We start from the raw sequence: 18352 nt of genomic DNA, 5'->3' as shown, positions 1-18352 counted from the left end.
CCCCCGACCCTTCCTGAGACCACAGCCGAGAATTCCTGCAAAGACGAGAAACCTTCCACAATTGAAAAAGCTCCTCTAGTTAAGAATCTAAAAGTTCTCCGTAGACTACAAAACAGATATTTCCTCAGACTTAGGAAAATTGGACATTGATATCTCAAAAAAGTGCAGTACAAGAAGAAAGAGGGCGGAACCTTTAGGCCCCTCCCACTTTTCCCTATCTAGTTCCCATGTTATTCTTTGAACCATGGAATATTTATTTCATAAAAACATAACTATCAGTAATTTCTTAAAATTAAAATGATCATTATTATCAAATTTTGATCTAAGTCATAACATTTATAACAACATTTCAAATAACATTTACTTAGATAAAAGGTCGACGTGGAAATGATAATGAAGCATTAAATAAGGCCTTTGAACTCGAAGTCCTTTTAGCAGTTAAAAATAAATGGACGCAATTACAAACATTTTGAAAGAGTTTTCAACTAGAGTGGTGCGTAATTTACAAGTGACATTGGTGACTGGCAGTCACCTTTCGAGTGCAAAAGGGTAAACAGATAATTTTAGTGAAATCCCAAGGTTTTTAAGAGCTATCATTTTCAGCTTCAATGTGTGATAGTAATGTTTACTGATAAGCTTCATTTTTTCTTTTGTATAAAAGTATGTGTTAAAATTTGAATACTGGGAAAGTTTGTGCTCCTAAAAGAATTTTCCTTTCTCTGCAAAAAAGTTCAAGGCCATTTCTTCAAAAGTAAATTATAAGTATGTTTTAGAGTGTTTATCTAAAGAAAACAACAGCACCCCTAAGTTTTCTTACGCTATATTATTAGTATATCGCTGCCTAGTTATAGACATGCACTGGTTTCAATGGGGCATTGTTGCTTTTCAGAGTTATGCTCTCTGAAAAAAGTCAGTTTTTTCTTTTTGCCATGAAAATCTTAGTTAAACAAGAGTACCCCAATAATTTCATTACTAAAGATTAAGTCCTTATTAGGTCAAGCTCTGTCACCCCCATCACTTTCCTGGGATATTAATACTTTTAGTAAATATAGCCATTCAAAATATCCAAAATCTAGCCATATTTATTTAATTTTCTCAAAACGGTATCGTCGCTCAAAAAAACACTAGCTGTACTATCTTGTAGGTAAATGTATCTACTAACACGTGGTAAAGAAAAATCAATGGGACCTTGTCCATCACCTCCTACATCAAAAAGCTTCCACACGGTCTTTTATAAGTAGTCCGCGCAGACTATTTAAAAAGTGAACCAGTTGTGCGCATGAACCCAAAACCTTCTATAAAAGTAATTGAGCATACATGCCAACTTTTACGCATTTGGCGTAAAAAAATTTTTTTATATTTAAAGTGGTAGTAAATATATATTATTTTTCTTTTATAAACTTAATATTTAAAGCATTTTGATCACCACTATTCTTAAAGAAATTAAGCATGTATTTATATATGCGTTACTATCGTAGTTGTCAGTTTAAGCTTTTTCAAATACAACGTATTCTTTTGCGTAAAATTGAAATTTAAATTCCATTTCGATACCACTGGGAAAAATCATAATGGAAGCGATTAAAAGTTGGCAGCTATGAATTGAGAGAAATTCATCATATATATTTGTGAATTGAATCTGTAGTGGTTGACAGGTGAATAAGGCAAACCAATCATATTCATAAATAAAACAAATTTTTAGTGATATATTTGCTACCACTTTCTTATTTTAACTAGATTTTGTATTAAGTGACTCGTTCGGAAAGTGGATATCCTTCATAGGGGTCTGATCGGACTACCTATAAAAAACCATGTGGAGGCTTGTCCCATTTCAGGAAAACAGTTACCAAATTTGCTTATAAATGCTATGTTAAAAATCATCTACACTCTCCTTTTCAAGACAGTTAAGATGGATCTTCAATTTCGAAATAAATTAATCGAAAGAGTTTCTTTTAATAAGAACTCTATCTGTAATTAAAATATATAATAACGGAACAAAGAACAGGCAGAATGCCTTAAAAAAATTGAAAAAAAAGAAGGATTTTCTTTGTTGGTTAATTAGTTGATGTCTTGTTATGGACATGGAAAATAAATCAATAACCTTACCATAAATCAATAACCATAACATAAATCAATAACCTTAATCAATAATCTTCAGTGTAAAGGACCGAAAATCCTATACACTGCTTAAGCTATATCAAGGCAAATGTCCGAATAAAGATCTTCTCATGGACAGACACTGAACTGATGTAAGATGGCCAAAATGGTCAGAAAGGAGAAAAGATGTTCTGGTGCGAGTTTTGCGCCAGGGCCACAGTTTCTGTAATACAGGTACTTTGTAGTACTTTGAATATTCTTCCCTCTCAGGTGGCGTGCTCTGAGCCTGTTAAGGTTTTGTAATGTATTTGTATTAAATACCATTAGAAATAAATAATAACGCATAAACTCTGTTATATATTACTTATTATTTACTCATATCATAATGTTACTTAGTTAATTTCTTTAAATGAAATTTAGGAAGTCTAAGAAAACAGATAGTAAAAACAGCTGGGGCATTTTTTTCGCACTAGATATCTTCTATCTTTTTCCAGTAATCATCTTCTTTTGTGTATTGAAATCTTTTTGCCCTTCGGACAAAGCTAATGCACTTTACCTTCTCATTGCTGTTTCAGATATGAGCTATTTTTTTTAGGATACCTCACGTTATCAAATTAAATGGCGATCTGGTTCGATAAAACTGAAGTCTCTTGAAGTCATATGGCTGAAAGAGGATCTCATAACTTAGGGGAATCTTCTTCTGCTTCTTCTTCAGTTTTGTATTATTTTATAACCGTTGTTGTACAGCCCACCCATTTTTTGGGTTCACGACTACTAATATTCAACTACGTAGCCTTGTAATTTTGAACCCAATCTAGAAGACAAGGGAACTCCTCGATCAAGTCTTCGTGGCGGACTTTTTGATGGAACTAACCTGCATTTGCGTTACTTTTAGAGGAAGACCACGAGAACCTACCACGGTTAGCCTGACGGTAAGGGGCCTCTAATCCATGATCCGTCTACCACTGAGGATATTTCAAGTCAGCACTGTGGTCGGTGCAAGCCGGATGCAGAATTCGAATCGACTGGGATTCGAACCCAGTTCACCTGAATGGTTGGCTCTATCCCCTGAGCCATCGTGACTCTCTTCTTCTTCATTCTTCGGCTATATTTTATAATCGTTGTCGAACAGCCGACCCAATTTTGGATTTTCGACTACTAATGTTCAACTCCGTAGTCTTGTAATTTTGAAGCAATCCAGAATACAAGGAAACTCTTCGATCTGTATTCCCAGACGTATGATTTGTAAGGGGAATATGGAGGACTTTGTGACTTGACAGATTTAACGCACATCAGTCACCATTTACTACACGGTAAGTTTGCGGCGGACGGTGATCGAGCCCACGCCCTTTAGATCATGGTCCCAGTGCCTTACTAACCAGGCTATCCCGGCCCCTTCTTCTTCAATTGTTAAAATTAGTTCGTTCCGGGTGAACTTTCATATTTTACCTAGCTGAAGGATTTTTTTCCCTTTTTTAAAATTAGCAAGTAAAGCTGAATTTTAATTGTTGATCTGTAAGACAAAATCTTTTCACCTCTTCCTGTATCCGTTCCAATTACATGCAGAATTTTGGATCTTGTTGCTGTCCTCCTGTTTTTTGAAAATCAAATCTGTCACGCAAACATTCTTTTTTTTTTTAGCTTGGAAATTTAACTATCTTTCTTTAATGAAAACTTATAATTTTATAAATATTAAAATTGTTTATCGAATTTTTCAGAGGTTGCATGCATCATTATATATACACATGCAGAAAAAGCAATATATACATATTGCATGCAGAGGTCATTATATATACACATCATTATACATAAAATTATTTGATCAAGTAAATAATTAATTTAGTAAAAAAATGCTTGTTCGTTGATAGTTGACATTTCGTTGATCAGACTATCATACTTCTTATCTGCCAAAGCATGCACTTTTTTACGAAATTTTTTCTAATGATAGAGCTATAACTGACACCCGGTGGCTGAGTGGTGCCACAGGTACTGGGTTTGATCCTCGGACCGTGCAAGGTTGATTCTGCCTTTCATCCCTTCAGTGGGTCAATAAATGTGTACCAAGCATGTTTGCATTAATTGACTTAATTTTTTTATTCGTTAATCATGAATATCCCTTCGTTGACAAAAAATTTTTTTTAACTACAGGACTGTTTTTTTTTCTGAAATAAAGTTATCTTCTTTGTATTTCAAGTATCTCACAATCTTTATAATCCTTTCAGTAAAATAACTTTGCATACATTTCGATTCTTTCAAATATATTTCCTTCCGTGACATGAACTAAATAGGTTTTTCATAGAAGAGCAAAACCCTTTCTTTTTCTTTTCTTATCTAAGTCATTTTCATTAATTGACTTATTTTTTTTATTCATTAATCATGAATATCCCTTCGTTGACATAATTTTTTTTTAACTACAGGACTATTTTTTTCTGCCGTAAAGTTTTCTTCTTTGTCATTCAAGTATCTCATAATCTTTATCATCTTTCAGCAACAACTTTACATACATTTCGATTCATTCAAATCTATTTCCTTCCGCAACAGGAACAAAAAAGGTTTTTCAAAGAAGACCGAAAACCTTTCTTTTTTCTTTTTTTATCTGAAATGCAGTCTCCTCCTCTACCATTCAAACTGGTTTCTTTTCTGTAAAAATAATTAATTTCTCATAATTAAAGTAATATCTGTGCCAAGCCACTTTGATGAATCAATAAATCATATCAGAATAAAAATATTGTTTTTATTCTGACTTTTAATAATTCATTATTGCAAAAGTAAGTGTCCGAAAATGAACAATGCAAAGTTTATTTGATATTAAAATAAATCTTTATTATTTATGATGTAAAAAATATAAATGAATTTAAAAATATTGGATAAACTGCTATTTTGAGTATACTAGAGTAAATACTCATACAGAGAATAGTTAAATCAAATTTTTTTTAAAAATAGATTTCTTAGTAGGACGTGTAAGAGGCATACCCTGTTCTGATTCTAAACTTTTATTTAGCGAAGAGTGGTCTGGCGTAATTTATGAAACTTTTAAATTTAATTTAAGTACTCTTAAATTTAATTGAAAAAATGACTTTCAGTTCAAAATATTTGCAATCAACTTATTGAAGTTAAGTGCTCCTTGTTCTAAGAGAAAAGTTTTTCAAACACTACTGTTTAAGCAGTTGTCTAAAAAAATGTCTTAATTAAAAATAAAAAAAAGAATTTTTGTGTGCGTCTGTGTGCCTCTCTTCTAGCTCAAGAATGTTAAAGTTCTGAAATTTGAGCAGTTGGTGCAAAGGGCAACTTTAGCCACAAATCCCAAAAATTGTTCAAAACGTTTATCTAATTCTATTTTGTACAGACGTTTAAAAATGAATTCTTCTAATAGATTTAGCATTAGGCACGGTTACAATTGCAGACGCTTTGTCCTTTGAGCTATTTAAAAAGTTATATCAGTGATGTTTGTTTCCTAAAAAAAATTTTTAATGGAAAAATAATAATGTTTCTTCTTTTCAATTGTATTAAATCTTTTATAATAAAAGCACGGCGCACTGTTTAAATAGCTGCTATCATTGTTAGGAACTGCGTGATAAATCAAGACAATACTTGAAAATGTTTTTTAATCCTTTGTAATCTATAACTAGGAATTAATGATAGGAAAATATGTTTCACTTCATGCATATATTTATGCAGATTCTTTTCAAAAGATGGTTTTTGGGAAATTGACTTCAAGCTTTCTCTCGTAAAACATGCAATTTAATTTTTTTTAAATATTGTAAAATAATTTGTTTTGAAGTTAAAATGAGTATTTATGATGCTTTTTAGATACTTATTTTTCTTGGCAAAGTACTCTTTTATCATAGTATTATGTTTTTTTTTTCAATTGTGAAGCTGAACAATTTTAACTTTCTATACATTTTTTCTGTGGGTTTTCTCTCTTAGTTTTCTTAACTAAAAGAGACTTCTTAACAAAAAAAACTTACCTTTGGCTCTTAAAAATGCAAATTCATAAATTTATCAAAATTTCAAGTTGGTCTTGCGAAAGTACATTAAATTACATTGATGAAACACGAGGAATACATAGTGCTTAAAATTACGTGTAGATTTTGATTTTGAAAACTATACAACTGCGTGTAATTTACATTTTGAAAATTGGTTAAATCTTTTAGCATTTTTAATTCAGAGTATGCAAGTAAAATCGTAAAATTTTTTCATTTTTAAAGCAAGCATTGTCTAAAAACAATTGAGGTAGAACCGAAATAAAACCTTTAATTGTATTACTTTTATACCTTTATTTAACCTTTAATTATATTATAAACCTTTAATTATATTAGTTATTTTATAAAAGTTTTAATTAAAAATTATGTAATAAAACCTTCTTAGAAACACCATTGCGGTCATTTTGACCATAATTCAAAATTAACAACAACAACAAAAAATAATAATAATTTTTATTTAATTTGGCTACGGAGTTGAACATTGATAGTCGTAAACTCACAATTGGGTCAGCTTTGTTATAAAATAAAATCTTGCTTTATAATCTTACTTTAGTTTAAGATATTAATGATTTCTTTTTATATAAAAGTGAAAAATCTGTCCGCTTGTCAGAATGCTATTTGGAAACTCCAGAAAGAAAACACCCCTATTTATAATGCTTTTTTCTGCAGTTTGAAATTATTAATAGTTCGTGTATTAGCAATAGGCCGAGTAGTTCTCTGGTATTATTGAAAAGACGAAAATCTATTGCTTTAATCCATTTCTGCATTCCACTCGCACTTGCTTGCTTTTGTAAACCTGTTTAGGCTGAGGGGTGCGATTGGATTGTTCTTTTTTTTCAGTGGCGCCATCTATGGCCAAGAACTCAACTTCTGCCACACCATACGTCACACCCCTTTATGATGCCGACTCATTCATACAACCATTTATTCATGCAGAGATCGTAATTTTGAAGTGAATCAGAGAACGATCAATCTCCAATCCAGAACCCCCAGAGGTATTGATTTGTTATGGGAACATGGAGGATTTTGCGACTCGACAGATTTAACGTGCATCAGTCACTATTTATTAAGCGGAGAGTATTCGGCCGACAGGGTTCGAACCCACGATCTCTCATTTTTTCTTACCGATGGCAAATAATTTTGTACCATTTTATAACATATTTCCTTCCTCTACGTTAAATTATTCACATGCAATATTGAAAAAAAAATTTTATCTCTCATTATTTCGAAGTGTGTTGCCATCAAAACAGTTTCGTAACAAATTGTTCTTTTTTTTAATTTAGCAGATAAAAGAGGCAGACAAAATTATGGGGGAAATCCAATACTAACTTAAAGCTTACTAAGCTTATAATTTATGTTCTCTAGTAAATGCGTGTGATATAGAAACAAATACGCAGACAAACATAAGTTATAAAAGCATTTTTTTTTTTAAATTTACAATGTTGGCATATGTTGCTCTAAACATATTATGATTTCAGGATTAAAAAAATACCCCTCGATACTTATCTCTGTAAAATTTTCAACAATGCCCCAAAATACCTAAAACCTGAATATGCAAACATGTATGAGTTAAAAATTAAAATCAGTGTCACTTTTACAACAAGAGTTTATAAATATATTTCTTGCTTTTTGAATACATGATTTTAAATCTCGAAATAATTGAAATTTAACTGACTTTGAGGTTATTTATCACCGATATCATGCCAATTGTTTATCAGCAATAAAACATCTAGAGAAAGGAAGATCTATCTAAGCTCTTCCTTTTTTCAGAAAGGTTTAGTTATAAAACATTTAACTTATAACTGTGTGAAAGTTCTTGAAAAGAATGAAATGAATGTATATGCTTGGAATGAATATTTTTGTGAAAAAGGAAAAAGTTTGGAATTTGTTAGTTTGTTGAATGATCATCTATAAGCATCAATATCTACTGTTTAAATTGATATAACTAAAATTAAGAAAGTTTCTTTCTTTCTTTTTTTGTTGTTGTTGTCATTTCGCAGTTTTGAGTACTCGAGCATGCGCTGTCTATCCATATAAGAAAAGAAGGGTCAATTTTTACACGATATACTGTCAAGTTGCAATTATAGTAATGGCAGAATTTATAAGTGATTTTTGGTTTGCAATCGAAACAATCTTAGAGTAGCCCCTATGCCCTACCCAGATGCCTCTCTCCGGCTATTATGAGGGGGGGGGGTGTCGCAACAGTATGTGACAGGAAGAATTTTGCACAGAATCTTAACTTCCATCCACTTCTATTCCATCAAGCCTAATTCGAATCATTTTAATATTGTCAGCATAATGCAAGGACAGTCAATAGAGGCAACTACTTTTCGACAAACAAAAAAAAAAGGATAATCAAGCATTTGTAGTGTACCGAAAACTTTTCCTGTATATATATATATATATACCTTCTTAGAAACACCATTGCGGTCATTTTGACCATAATTCAAAATTAACAACAACAACAAAAAATAATAATAATTTTTATTTAATTTGGCTACGGAGTTGAACATTGATAGTCGTAAACTCACAATTGGGTCAGCTTTGTTATAAAATAAAATCTTGCTTTATAATCTTACTTTAGTTTAAGATATTAATGATTTCTTTTTATATAAAAGTGAAAAATCTGTCCGCTTGTCAGAATGCTATTTGGAAACTCCAGAAAGAAAACACCCCTATTTATAATGCTTTTTTCTGCAGTTTGAAATTATTAATAGTTCGTGTATTAGCAATAGGCCGAGTAGTTCTCTGGTATTATTGAAAAGACGAAAATCTATTGCTTTAATCCATTTCTGCATTCCACTCGCACTTGCTTGCTTTTGTAAACCTGTTTAGGCTGAGGGGTGCGATTGGATTGTTCTTTTTTTTCAGTGGCGCCATCTATGGCCAAGAACTCAACTTCTGCCACACCATACGTCACACCCCTTTATGATGCCGACTCATTCATACAACCATTTATTCATGCAGAGATCGTAATTTTGAAGTGAATCAGAGAACGATCAATCTCCAATCCAGAACCCCCAGAGGTATTGATTTGTTATGGGAACATGGAGGATTTTGCGACTCGACAGATTTAACGTGCATCAGTCACTATTTATTAAGCGGAGAGTATTCGGCCGACAGGGTTCGAACCCACGATCTCTCATTTTTTCTTACCGATGGCAAATAATTTTGTACCATTTTATAACATATTTCCTTCCTCTACGTTAAATTATTCACATGCAATATTGAAAAAAAAATTTTATCTCTCATTATTTCGAAGTGTGTTGCCATCAAAACAGTTTCGTAACAAATTGTTCTTTTTTTTAATTTAGCAGATAAAAGAGGCAGACAAAATTATGGGGGAAATCCAATACTAACTTAAAGCTTACTAAGCTTATAATTTATGTTCTCTAGTAAATGCGTGTGATATAGAAACAAATACGCAGACAAACATAAGTTATAAAAGCATTTTTTTTTTTAAATTTACAATGTTGGCNGGGCGGGACCTACAGGCTCCTCCCACTTTTTCTCACAATTCTCACAGAAACAGATGTTAATCGACAAATTTTCTCTATCACCAATATACAAAGTATCCCGGTCAGTATTGAAAGGTTCCGAGGCGGGCAAAATCCAATCCAGTGTTACAACTGCCAAGAATTTGGACACAGTCAAAGATCATGTAATTCACCATCAAGATGTGTTAAGTGCGCCGCCAAACACCGATCATACGAGTGCCAAAAAGATGAAAATACACCACCTAAGTGCAGTAACTGCGGAGACTCTCATACAGCCAACTACACGGGGTGCAGAGCCCGTCCCCGCAGGAGGGGAACACGTGCCATACCACCACCAACAACAGGACTTGCTCAAAGGTTGGTTACAATAATTAAAGAATTGCAAGAACTTTTAAAAAATCAAGAAGTGCTTCAACTGCTTCAGAGGATTATGGGGGAAGCCACTCTTGCACAGTAACATCTTTTTTGACTTGATTTGAACTTCTATTTGAACTCTTATTATTATTCAGAACTCTAATTTTCCATACAGATTATTAAAATAAATACTGCATACTGCCCTTTCAAATTAAAGTTGATCATACTAGATGGCGCCACTAAGGCTTGACAAAATTTATGTAAAACCTTCACGCCTATGAATCACGACTTTTGTATATATATAATCATCATTTATTCATGCTCATATTCAATTTTCTGTACATATTTATGGCAATTAATGTAAATATCTCTGTTCAAGTTGTAATGTTTTCTAATCAAGGTTATATTTCCTGTACATTTTTTCATGGCAATTACTGTGAATATCTCTGTTCAAGTTTGTATTTTCTCTAATCATGGTAATATTATTGTAAAGCTACCACAACGACTGCTTATATTCAAAATGTTTTTACCTCATTTTTGTAGTTTCATGATGAATGGGATAGGAGCCGCTGCGAGGCCCAGGTGCCCAGCTGTTTTTAAATAAAGTAAGTAAGTAAGTGATCAATTTCCTTGCAGTGAATTGTTATTGTTGAGAATAGATTAACTCCTCCCGAATATTATCTAATATTGAAATAGTTCTTCTACCAGTATTTTCTCTTTTCCCGTACCAGTATTTTCACTTTTCCCAGCGTGAACGCGTTAAAGAAAGATGTTTCAGTGCAATAGTGCTTTATTTGACATCTTCCAGTTTATCACTAAACAACAAATAGTAATATAGTTATAGTAGATTTATCACTATATATATAGTCGTATGTATAGCTATGTACGCTCTTCCTCTTACTGGAAAGGTTTTGTATTAAAACATTTTACTTCAATACTTGATTAATATACCTCAATCAGGTATTTCTCTCCTGTTATTACGAAGGGGATCGCAACCACACGGGTATGGATGAATTTTCAATAGCATCTTAATTTCTATTCCCCATGGAAAATGCTTCTTTAATGCTATGATGGTTGACCACCAAGAGAAGTTTGATTCTCATGAACCAACAATCCATGATGATCCGTAATAGTCCATGATGGTGCCAACTATACTTTTCCATGGTGGTTTAAGGAGAATTCTTGCTGGTGCTCAGGAATTTGCACCAACATGAATCAGTCCAAAGTCCTACATTGGAATGATGGTTGTTCATGATCATTCCAGCATTTCATTACTACTATACTATGGAAATTCTTGATGATCCATAATGGTACATTGGTCCATTTCCATGATGGCTTGATAGAAATTCTTGTTGATTTAGTAGAAATATACCATCAGAACCATTTGATTTTTTTCTTATGTTGGCCCATCATAAATCAGAACGAATTCCTGCATTGGAGTGATGGTTACTTATGTTGGTCCATCAATAGAAAACCATCAAAAAGTTTGACTTTGGTATGTATACTACAATATATATTGCCGCTTCATCAACAATTTGAAATGCTGTTCGATCGCTGTAAATTATTATGAAAACTCATACGAAAATTTATTAATTTTATAAATGAGGTATGACGAATTTTTTTAAACTTGATCTTGCCACTTTTGTCAACTCAACTAGTTTTTTTTTTCACAAATTAATAAAAACGAATGAAACTCAGCAAATATATTCAAGTTTCATTACATTATAATTTTCTTTTCCTTCCACAATTATTTTTATTTTCAATACGAAAAAAAAATAAACGTAACAAAAGCGTAACAATCTATTCGTCCCTTAAACAGAAAAAAAGGAAAACAGGATAAAAACCACAATAGAAAAAATACTTAGCAATGCATGTACAAAGAACAATATTGTTTCCGTGAAAAAAAAGCTTGAAAATGAATGTATGTGTTGTATTGTAATGAATTGTAAAGAATGAAATAAATTAAAAAAATATATCTTTATATGTAATGAAACTTGTAATATCAAAATAAATTATAATAGATTTTGTTTCAGTTGTAATCAAAAAGATATCTCAGTACTAATATAGCTACTTTTTCAATTTTTTCATTGAAATCCAAAGTTCAAAACAAAGAATAGGGAAATAGAGATCCGCATACAACGAATTTTCAATTGTTTTTAACAAAACCTACCTATTCAACCCACAAAATGTATTCTGATCACGTTTTATTATTTAAACAGCTAATTTATACATATTTAAAGCTACTTCATCTGAGTTGAGTATTAATAGCTGAGTATCGATATTAAAATAAGGCAGTAAATAATCATTGTTGTTAAGATGAAAATTAATTTAATATTAACTGTTGTTGTTTTGAGTATTGTAAATGGAGCAAGGTCAGACGACATGTATGAGTCAGAACACTTCCCACCTTGTCATAGATGGATTAAATGCAGTGGACAGGGTAAGAATCTTTTTGAGTTTAAATCTTAAACGCAATTATTATTGTACCTTTAATTACAACTGTATTTAATTAACAACTGTAATTATTTCAGCTTTTCAGTATAAGGGATTTTCAGATTTTCATTTCAGGATTTTCTATTTTCCTAAGTAACTATTCATTAAGAAGTACATAAATAGATTTAATGAAATTTCCTTCCTTTATAACTTTCAGCAAGTTAAATGTTTCTCAATTTTTTCTGAAATTTCCTAACTTAATTATCAAAATGCAATAGGATTATATTCGGGAACACATTTCTGTTCTTCTCTTGTCATGTCTTCTCAAGCTAGTGGACACAAATTGGATGTAAACACCTAAGTGCTCCCTTATTGGTTCGCCAACTGCTTTCATCATCTTCGTCTTCCTAGGAAAGATTGATTGCTTTAAAAAGACACAGATTAGGCTCAGGGGATAGAGCGTTCATCTTTCAATTTGGTGAACCAGGTTCAAGTCTCAACGATGGCTGACCGATGCGAATTCCGCACCCGACTCGCACCGACCATAGGGCCGTCGTAAAATATTCTCAGTGGTAGACAGATAATGGGTTAGAGATCCCTTACCGTCAGACTAACCGTGGAAGGCTTTCGTTGTTTTTCCTTTCCATTTTACGCAAATGCGAGATAGTTCCATCAAAAAGTTCAAAATGAAGACAAATTTTTCCCATTACTTAATCCAGGAGTTCTCTTGTCTTCTGGATAGAGTTCAAAATTACAACGCTAAGGAGTAATAATAGTCGTGAACCCAAAAAACGCTAAGGAGCATAAGTAGTCGTGAACCCAAAATAGGGCCGGCTGTTTAACTACGGTTATAAAATAAAATAAAAACTACTTTATTTTATCAATTTCTATGAAAATATATATTTTAAAATTATTAGCTAATTAGTATTTCACTTTTGAATAATAGCTTGTAATATTATGCTTAAAAAATATGCTATGTTTGATTATACATATCAACAAGCATGGGAATGCTGTTTTGAAAAGTAACAAGTAAAAATTTAAACGCGTTAAATAATAAGCTAGAAGTAATCCAGTATGAAAAAAAAAAACAATTTTTAAATGAATTTAAGGAGAAAACTTCACAATAATATAAATTTTAATTAAAAAGCCATTTAACCAACATTATTTTGTGAATAAATGTTAAAAAAAATTTGCATTATTAAATTTGCAAAAACATTTCGCATTTCATCTGAAGTGTCATTAAGTTTGTTTTAGGAACATGTTGTGTAATGTTCAGTTAATGTTAAACTAAAGCACTATAAATCAATATCATATTTGACATAAGACTTTTTTTCATCCTTTTATAGCAATACAAAACTTTTATGCTTTCCGTGTCATTATTAGTGCTTATATTTGCTTCAAATACCTCATTATCTTATGAATGAGATATTTTGAGCTTTAAGTAGATCATGGCTTTTATTTGTTTCCGGCATATTATTGTTAGATATATCTTGATGCACTTTCGTTCCCACATTTAAATGACGTTTTTAAAAATAAAATACTTATGAAATGCGAAAGAAAACTAAGTATAACTCGTTTATTTTCACTTCAGAATTTTTCAATACACGCAAATAAAGAAAAAAGTTTTGTAACAGTTACTGCAGGAGTTACTATCAGTACTTTTAATGAAAAATGTTTAAAAAAAAGATATAAAATTATATATATTTTTTTTTAAAAAGAAAAAAAAACTTAGATTAGCAAAACAGGAAATTCATTTTTCTCTCTTTTCTATTTTATTTTTTTTCTAAATAAATATTAATTTTCTGAAATTATTAACTGTCAACTTCTTTAATTTATCTTGCATAATATTACCTGTGCGCATCCATTTTCAGACCCATCCTTGGTAACTAACAAATCAAACGCGCTTCTGTTCTGCAGTAAGAACGCACTTTAATACAAAACTCCTCTAGTTACGCTTTTAGCTCAATTTGCGCTTTTGTTTTCATTTTTTGCAATCTGGCAATCTTGTTACGACAATATTTTAAATCTTTCTTGAAAAATTTCCCGTTCATGTAAGTTCATTTGAATTCGCTACTCGCTTTATAGAGTTCATTTCATGTTTTATTTTATTTTTTCGTTATATTTTATTTTCTGCTTTTACGTGATATTTTTACTTATTGTGTTCTATTTTATTTGTTGCAATTTTTTTGTAAAATTTTTTGAGTGCCCCTCACACTATTGTATTGATATATTTCGCGTTGATTATATTTACAAAATATTAGAAAGCACTCTTTTTCGCGGATATGATCGTGTGAGCTCATGAAAAAATTATATCTTTTATTTTCCGGATTTCTGTAAAAAAAAAATTTCCCTTTTATTTTTTCATTCTTCTGTAATTTTTCCCATGTTTTCTCTATATTTTGAACTCTTATATATATATATACAGTGGAGCATCGTTTATACGACGCCGAAGGGACCACCGAAAAACNTTTTTACTATTAATATATATATTTCTTACCCGGTTTTACTTTCTCCTGCGTAGATTATGTTTGCATGTGCATGAAAAGAGTTTCGCCAAAACAAATTGGGGCGCATCCACTAATTTCGTTTAATCACAAATTAAACTTTTGATGTAGTTAGATTTTTTTTATTATATGCATAGGAAATAAAAAATTATTAAATTATAAAAGACTAGTTATTTTTGTTTGAATCTTTTTGGAAAAAAATAATTAGGTTTAAAAACTAAAGATTATTTCGACATTTACATTAATGTTATTTTTTCTCTTTTCCCCAAAAAGAGGGAAAGTAATATTGCTGAATTTAAAAATGTAATGAACTACAGTTACAGTATACGGACTTTTTTAAATTTACTCGTGTCCACTTCTAATGAAAATAAAAGTGATATTCTATTTACTCACCAACCGTCCTCAAGAAAACCTTCTTTCTGATTCTACTTCAATTCTGATTGTTCTGATTCTTGTATAATTTCTTCGATTACAAGTTAAAAAAATAAAAAAAGAATGAATAGTTTAGCCAATGCAGTTCTGTAACTGCCAAAAGTTTAGCTAAGTCACCTGAACTTTAGCTAAACTTTAGTTAGTTATCACCTGAATTTCTTTCTAATAAACCTAACCAAAGGAACAAACTCTTATTTAAATATCAATTTTAGCAACGAATATCTTAATCTTTTGTAAGTCTTTTTTTTATTCCATATAATATTGAACACTGGAAAGTGGCTCATTTTTAAAAATGACATTTTCTTTCCTTAACTGAAAACAATTTAATTGCAGATCAAGTCGCACTTGATGAGTTTGATGGATGCTTAGATAAGGTACCAGAAGAGGTAAGATTATTTTTTTAAAGTTGTTAGAGTATGAAAACAAATTTAGAGAAATTTACAACTTTTTATGTCTTGAATCTTAATATTTTGAGGTTCCTTTGGGAAATTAGAACTTGTTGACGTATTTTAAAAACTGTAACTCATATCAATGCAAACATTATATTTCACAACTACAAAATTTTTATTCATAGCTCATACTCAGGTAGCACCGTTACTAGGTTGCAACAAAAATGCAACAGTCTCAGTGACATATTTGAGATGGGGATATCGTCTCGCACAAAGATCCTGTTCAGACAAGAATCTGTCGCATGGTGATCCTGTTGAAAATTGAATGTGTCACAGTTTTCACACTGACATCCTGTTGAGACGTGAATATGGCACAGTTTTCACTCTGACATCCTGTTGAGACGTGAATATGTCACAGTTTTCCACTGACATCTTGTTGTGACTTGAATATGTCACAGTTTTCACCCTGACATCCTGTTGACGTGAGTATGTCCCGTTTTCATCGCAGGATGAAATACCTGCGACAATTAAAGGTCTCATGTTGACATCTAGGTGATGTTAGAATGCGACATCAACAAAAAAGGATAAAGTAACTTTTTTTTAGACTTCAAGCCTTGATTTATATACGTTTAAGATCTTGGTATAGATGTTTGGCATCGTTGAAACTATACAAAGGAGACGGGGAAAAGAAAAGAAAAAAAAAACACCCTGAATAACTTTTGTTCTAATGATCGGGACAAAGGGAAGGGTGATGCTTTGGGCTATGTAGACTAATGCGAAAAACAACGTGGAAGCACAAAGGAAAATACATAAACTGACATATAATAGTTTCATTTGTATAAACAAGAAACTTCCTCAGAGTCTAAACACTGCGAAAGACATTACACAATGAGGAAGATCCTTATTTACTGAACTGAAGCTATTCCATGTCAATTTATGTACTTTCGTTTATGCTTTATTTACGTTTCTTTTAATTCTTATATTTAATTAATTTATTCTTATACTTTCGCCATATATCCTTGATTTCTTAAGAGGCTCAAAAAATTGCTACAAAAGATGATAATGTTTGTTTATTTAAAGATAATTCAGTGCAAAATAAAAATTTTAGTAAATATTTATTATTTTTTTTAATATTATATTTAATAATGCTCAAAAATTTTTGAATTGTAAGGTATACAAATTTTTAGATGAAAAAAGTAGTTTTATGTTACAAAATGGAAAATGTGAACGAAATCATTTGAATAGTTTCTGAGAAACCGAATTTTTTAATATTGGATTTCTCAACAACTATTCGACCGATTCCTGTCAAATTTTGGGATTTTGACATAAAAAATTACATTCTTTAAATTGATTTAAAAAATTTTATGAATTCAAATCTGTTTCAACGATTATTATATAGAATAATAAATATATATAATTATTAAAAATTGCTTTTTGAATTGAAAGAAATAAATTCCATAATTCTGTTCAAATTTTTCTGTTTCGCTTAAAACATTCTCGAGATATCGGGAAATACACAAATATTAAAATTTAAATTGAGGGGTCAAAACTTTGGCCATTTTCCTGACTAAACGGTATTCACCCCATTTCCCAGTTTTTGGAAACCCCGCTATTCTAATGAAAAATAATAAAACAGTGAAAAATTAATAAAAGTTTTTTTAAGGGGAAAAAAAGTATTAGTTATTTCATTTGGAGAAGGATTCTTATTATTGTGAACAAATATGTTTTGATTCACTTAAGTTTCCGAGACAAGGAGAATTACGTGTTCACAACATTTATACGCACTTTACAAATCAAACTAATGGGACCATGTTTTCCAGATCTTAATACATTGGAAAAGAAAATAATGTTTATTAATAAAAAGAATTTTTTTTATCTAATTTCGTAATTTAATTAAGACTAATCGACTACCAATAAAACAATCTTACTACATGTATAATCTATCTCAAAGTTACTACTAGTTTTTAGAATGAAAAAAACTACTAGCATGTAAATTAATAAGGGTGATTATCTTTTATCTTCCGGTTCACTGTACTACTAAGTAATAATTTAGAGCTTAACCATATTTTTTTTAAAGAAAATGAAAAAGTTTCTAAAGATGATGGCAGATTTCGCCAAAGAAGAATGGTCAGACTTAGATGAAGCATATAATGAATACTGTGTCTGGGATGAAGTACGACAGGTATGGTAAAAAAGTGTCATATTTACAACAATTCATAAATTTTATGATAACCAAAACACCTACACTGTAAAAAAATACCTAATAAAATTACGGTAAATAGAACCTGCAGTTTAAGAGCATCATCCGTAAAATCCATTTTACCGAAAAATCCACTTTTGCCGTAAAATATTATATTGTAATATATATTTAATTAGAGTGATTTAATGATTTTACTGAAATTATCACAGTAAAAATTACGTTATATCAGATTTTTTGATCCGTAACATGTTCCGGTAATAATCAATTTTTACTTTTTAGGGTCAAAAATACCGGCAGTCTGAGTGCCGGTACTTTTTACCGTTTTTTGATCAGGAATTTTTAAGAGTGTCGGTAATAAAACGATTGTATTGGCATTGCATTAGTTACCGGAGTTTGCTGAAAGTTTTGATAACATCATAGACAGAGCTTTCATTCACAGTTCAATTCCATACCACATTTCTGCTTC

At 31.1% G+C, this 18352-nt stretch overlaps 1 protein-coding gene across 1 annotated transcript in view; it reads left to right on the top strand.

The window, feature by feature from the left end:
* Window positions 1–12178: 12178 nt before the first annotated feature.
* Window positions 12179–18352, top strand: part of LOC107453025 (uncharacterized) — a 188618-nt gene continuing 182444 nt past the window's right edge. Inside the window, exons 1-3 of the mRNA XM_071185020.1 lie at window positions 12179–12368; window positions 15631–15683; window positions 17764–17868. Coding sequence (XP_071041121.1) covers window positions 12245–12368; window positions 15631–15683; window positions 17764–17868 — 282 coding nt within the window. The 5' untranslated portion in view covers window positions 12179–12244. The remainder of the gene's footprint in view (window positions 12369–15630; window positions 15684–17763; window positions 17869–18352) is intronic.

This window comes from Parasteatoda tepidariorum, chromosome 9 (assembly GCF_043381705.1).
Source record: "Parasteatoda tepidariorum isolate YZ-2023 chromosome 9, CAS_Ptep_4.0, whole genome shotgun sequence".
In the NCBI taxonomy this organism is placed as follows: domain Eukaryota; kingdom Metazoa; phylum Arthropoda; class Arachnida; order Araneae; family Theridiidae; genus Parasteatoda; species Parasteatoda tepidariorum.
The sequence above is the reverse complement of the archived record's forward strand: the minus strand, read 5'-3'. Positions and strand labels throughout refer to the sequence as shown.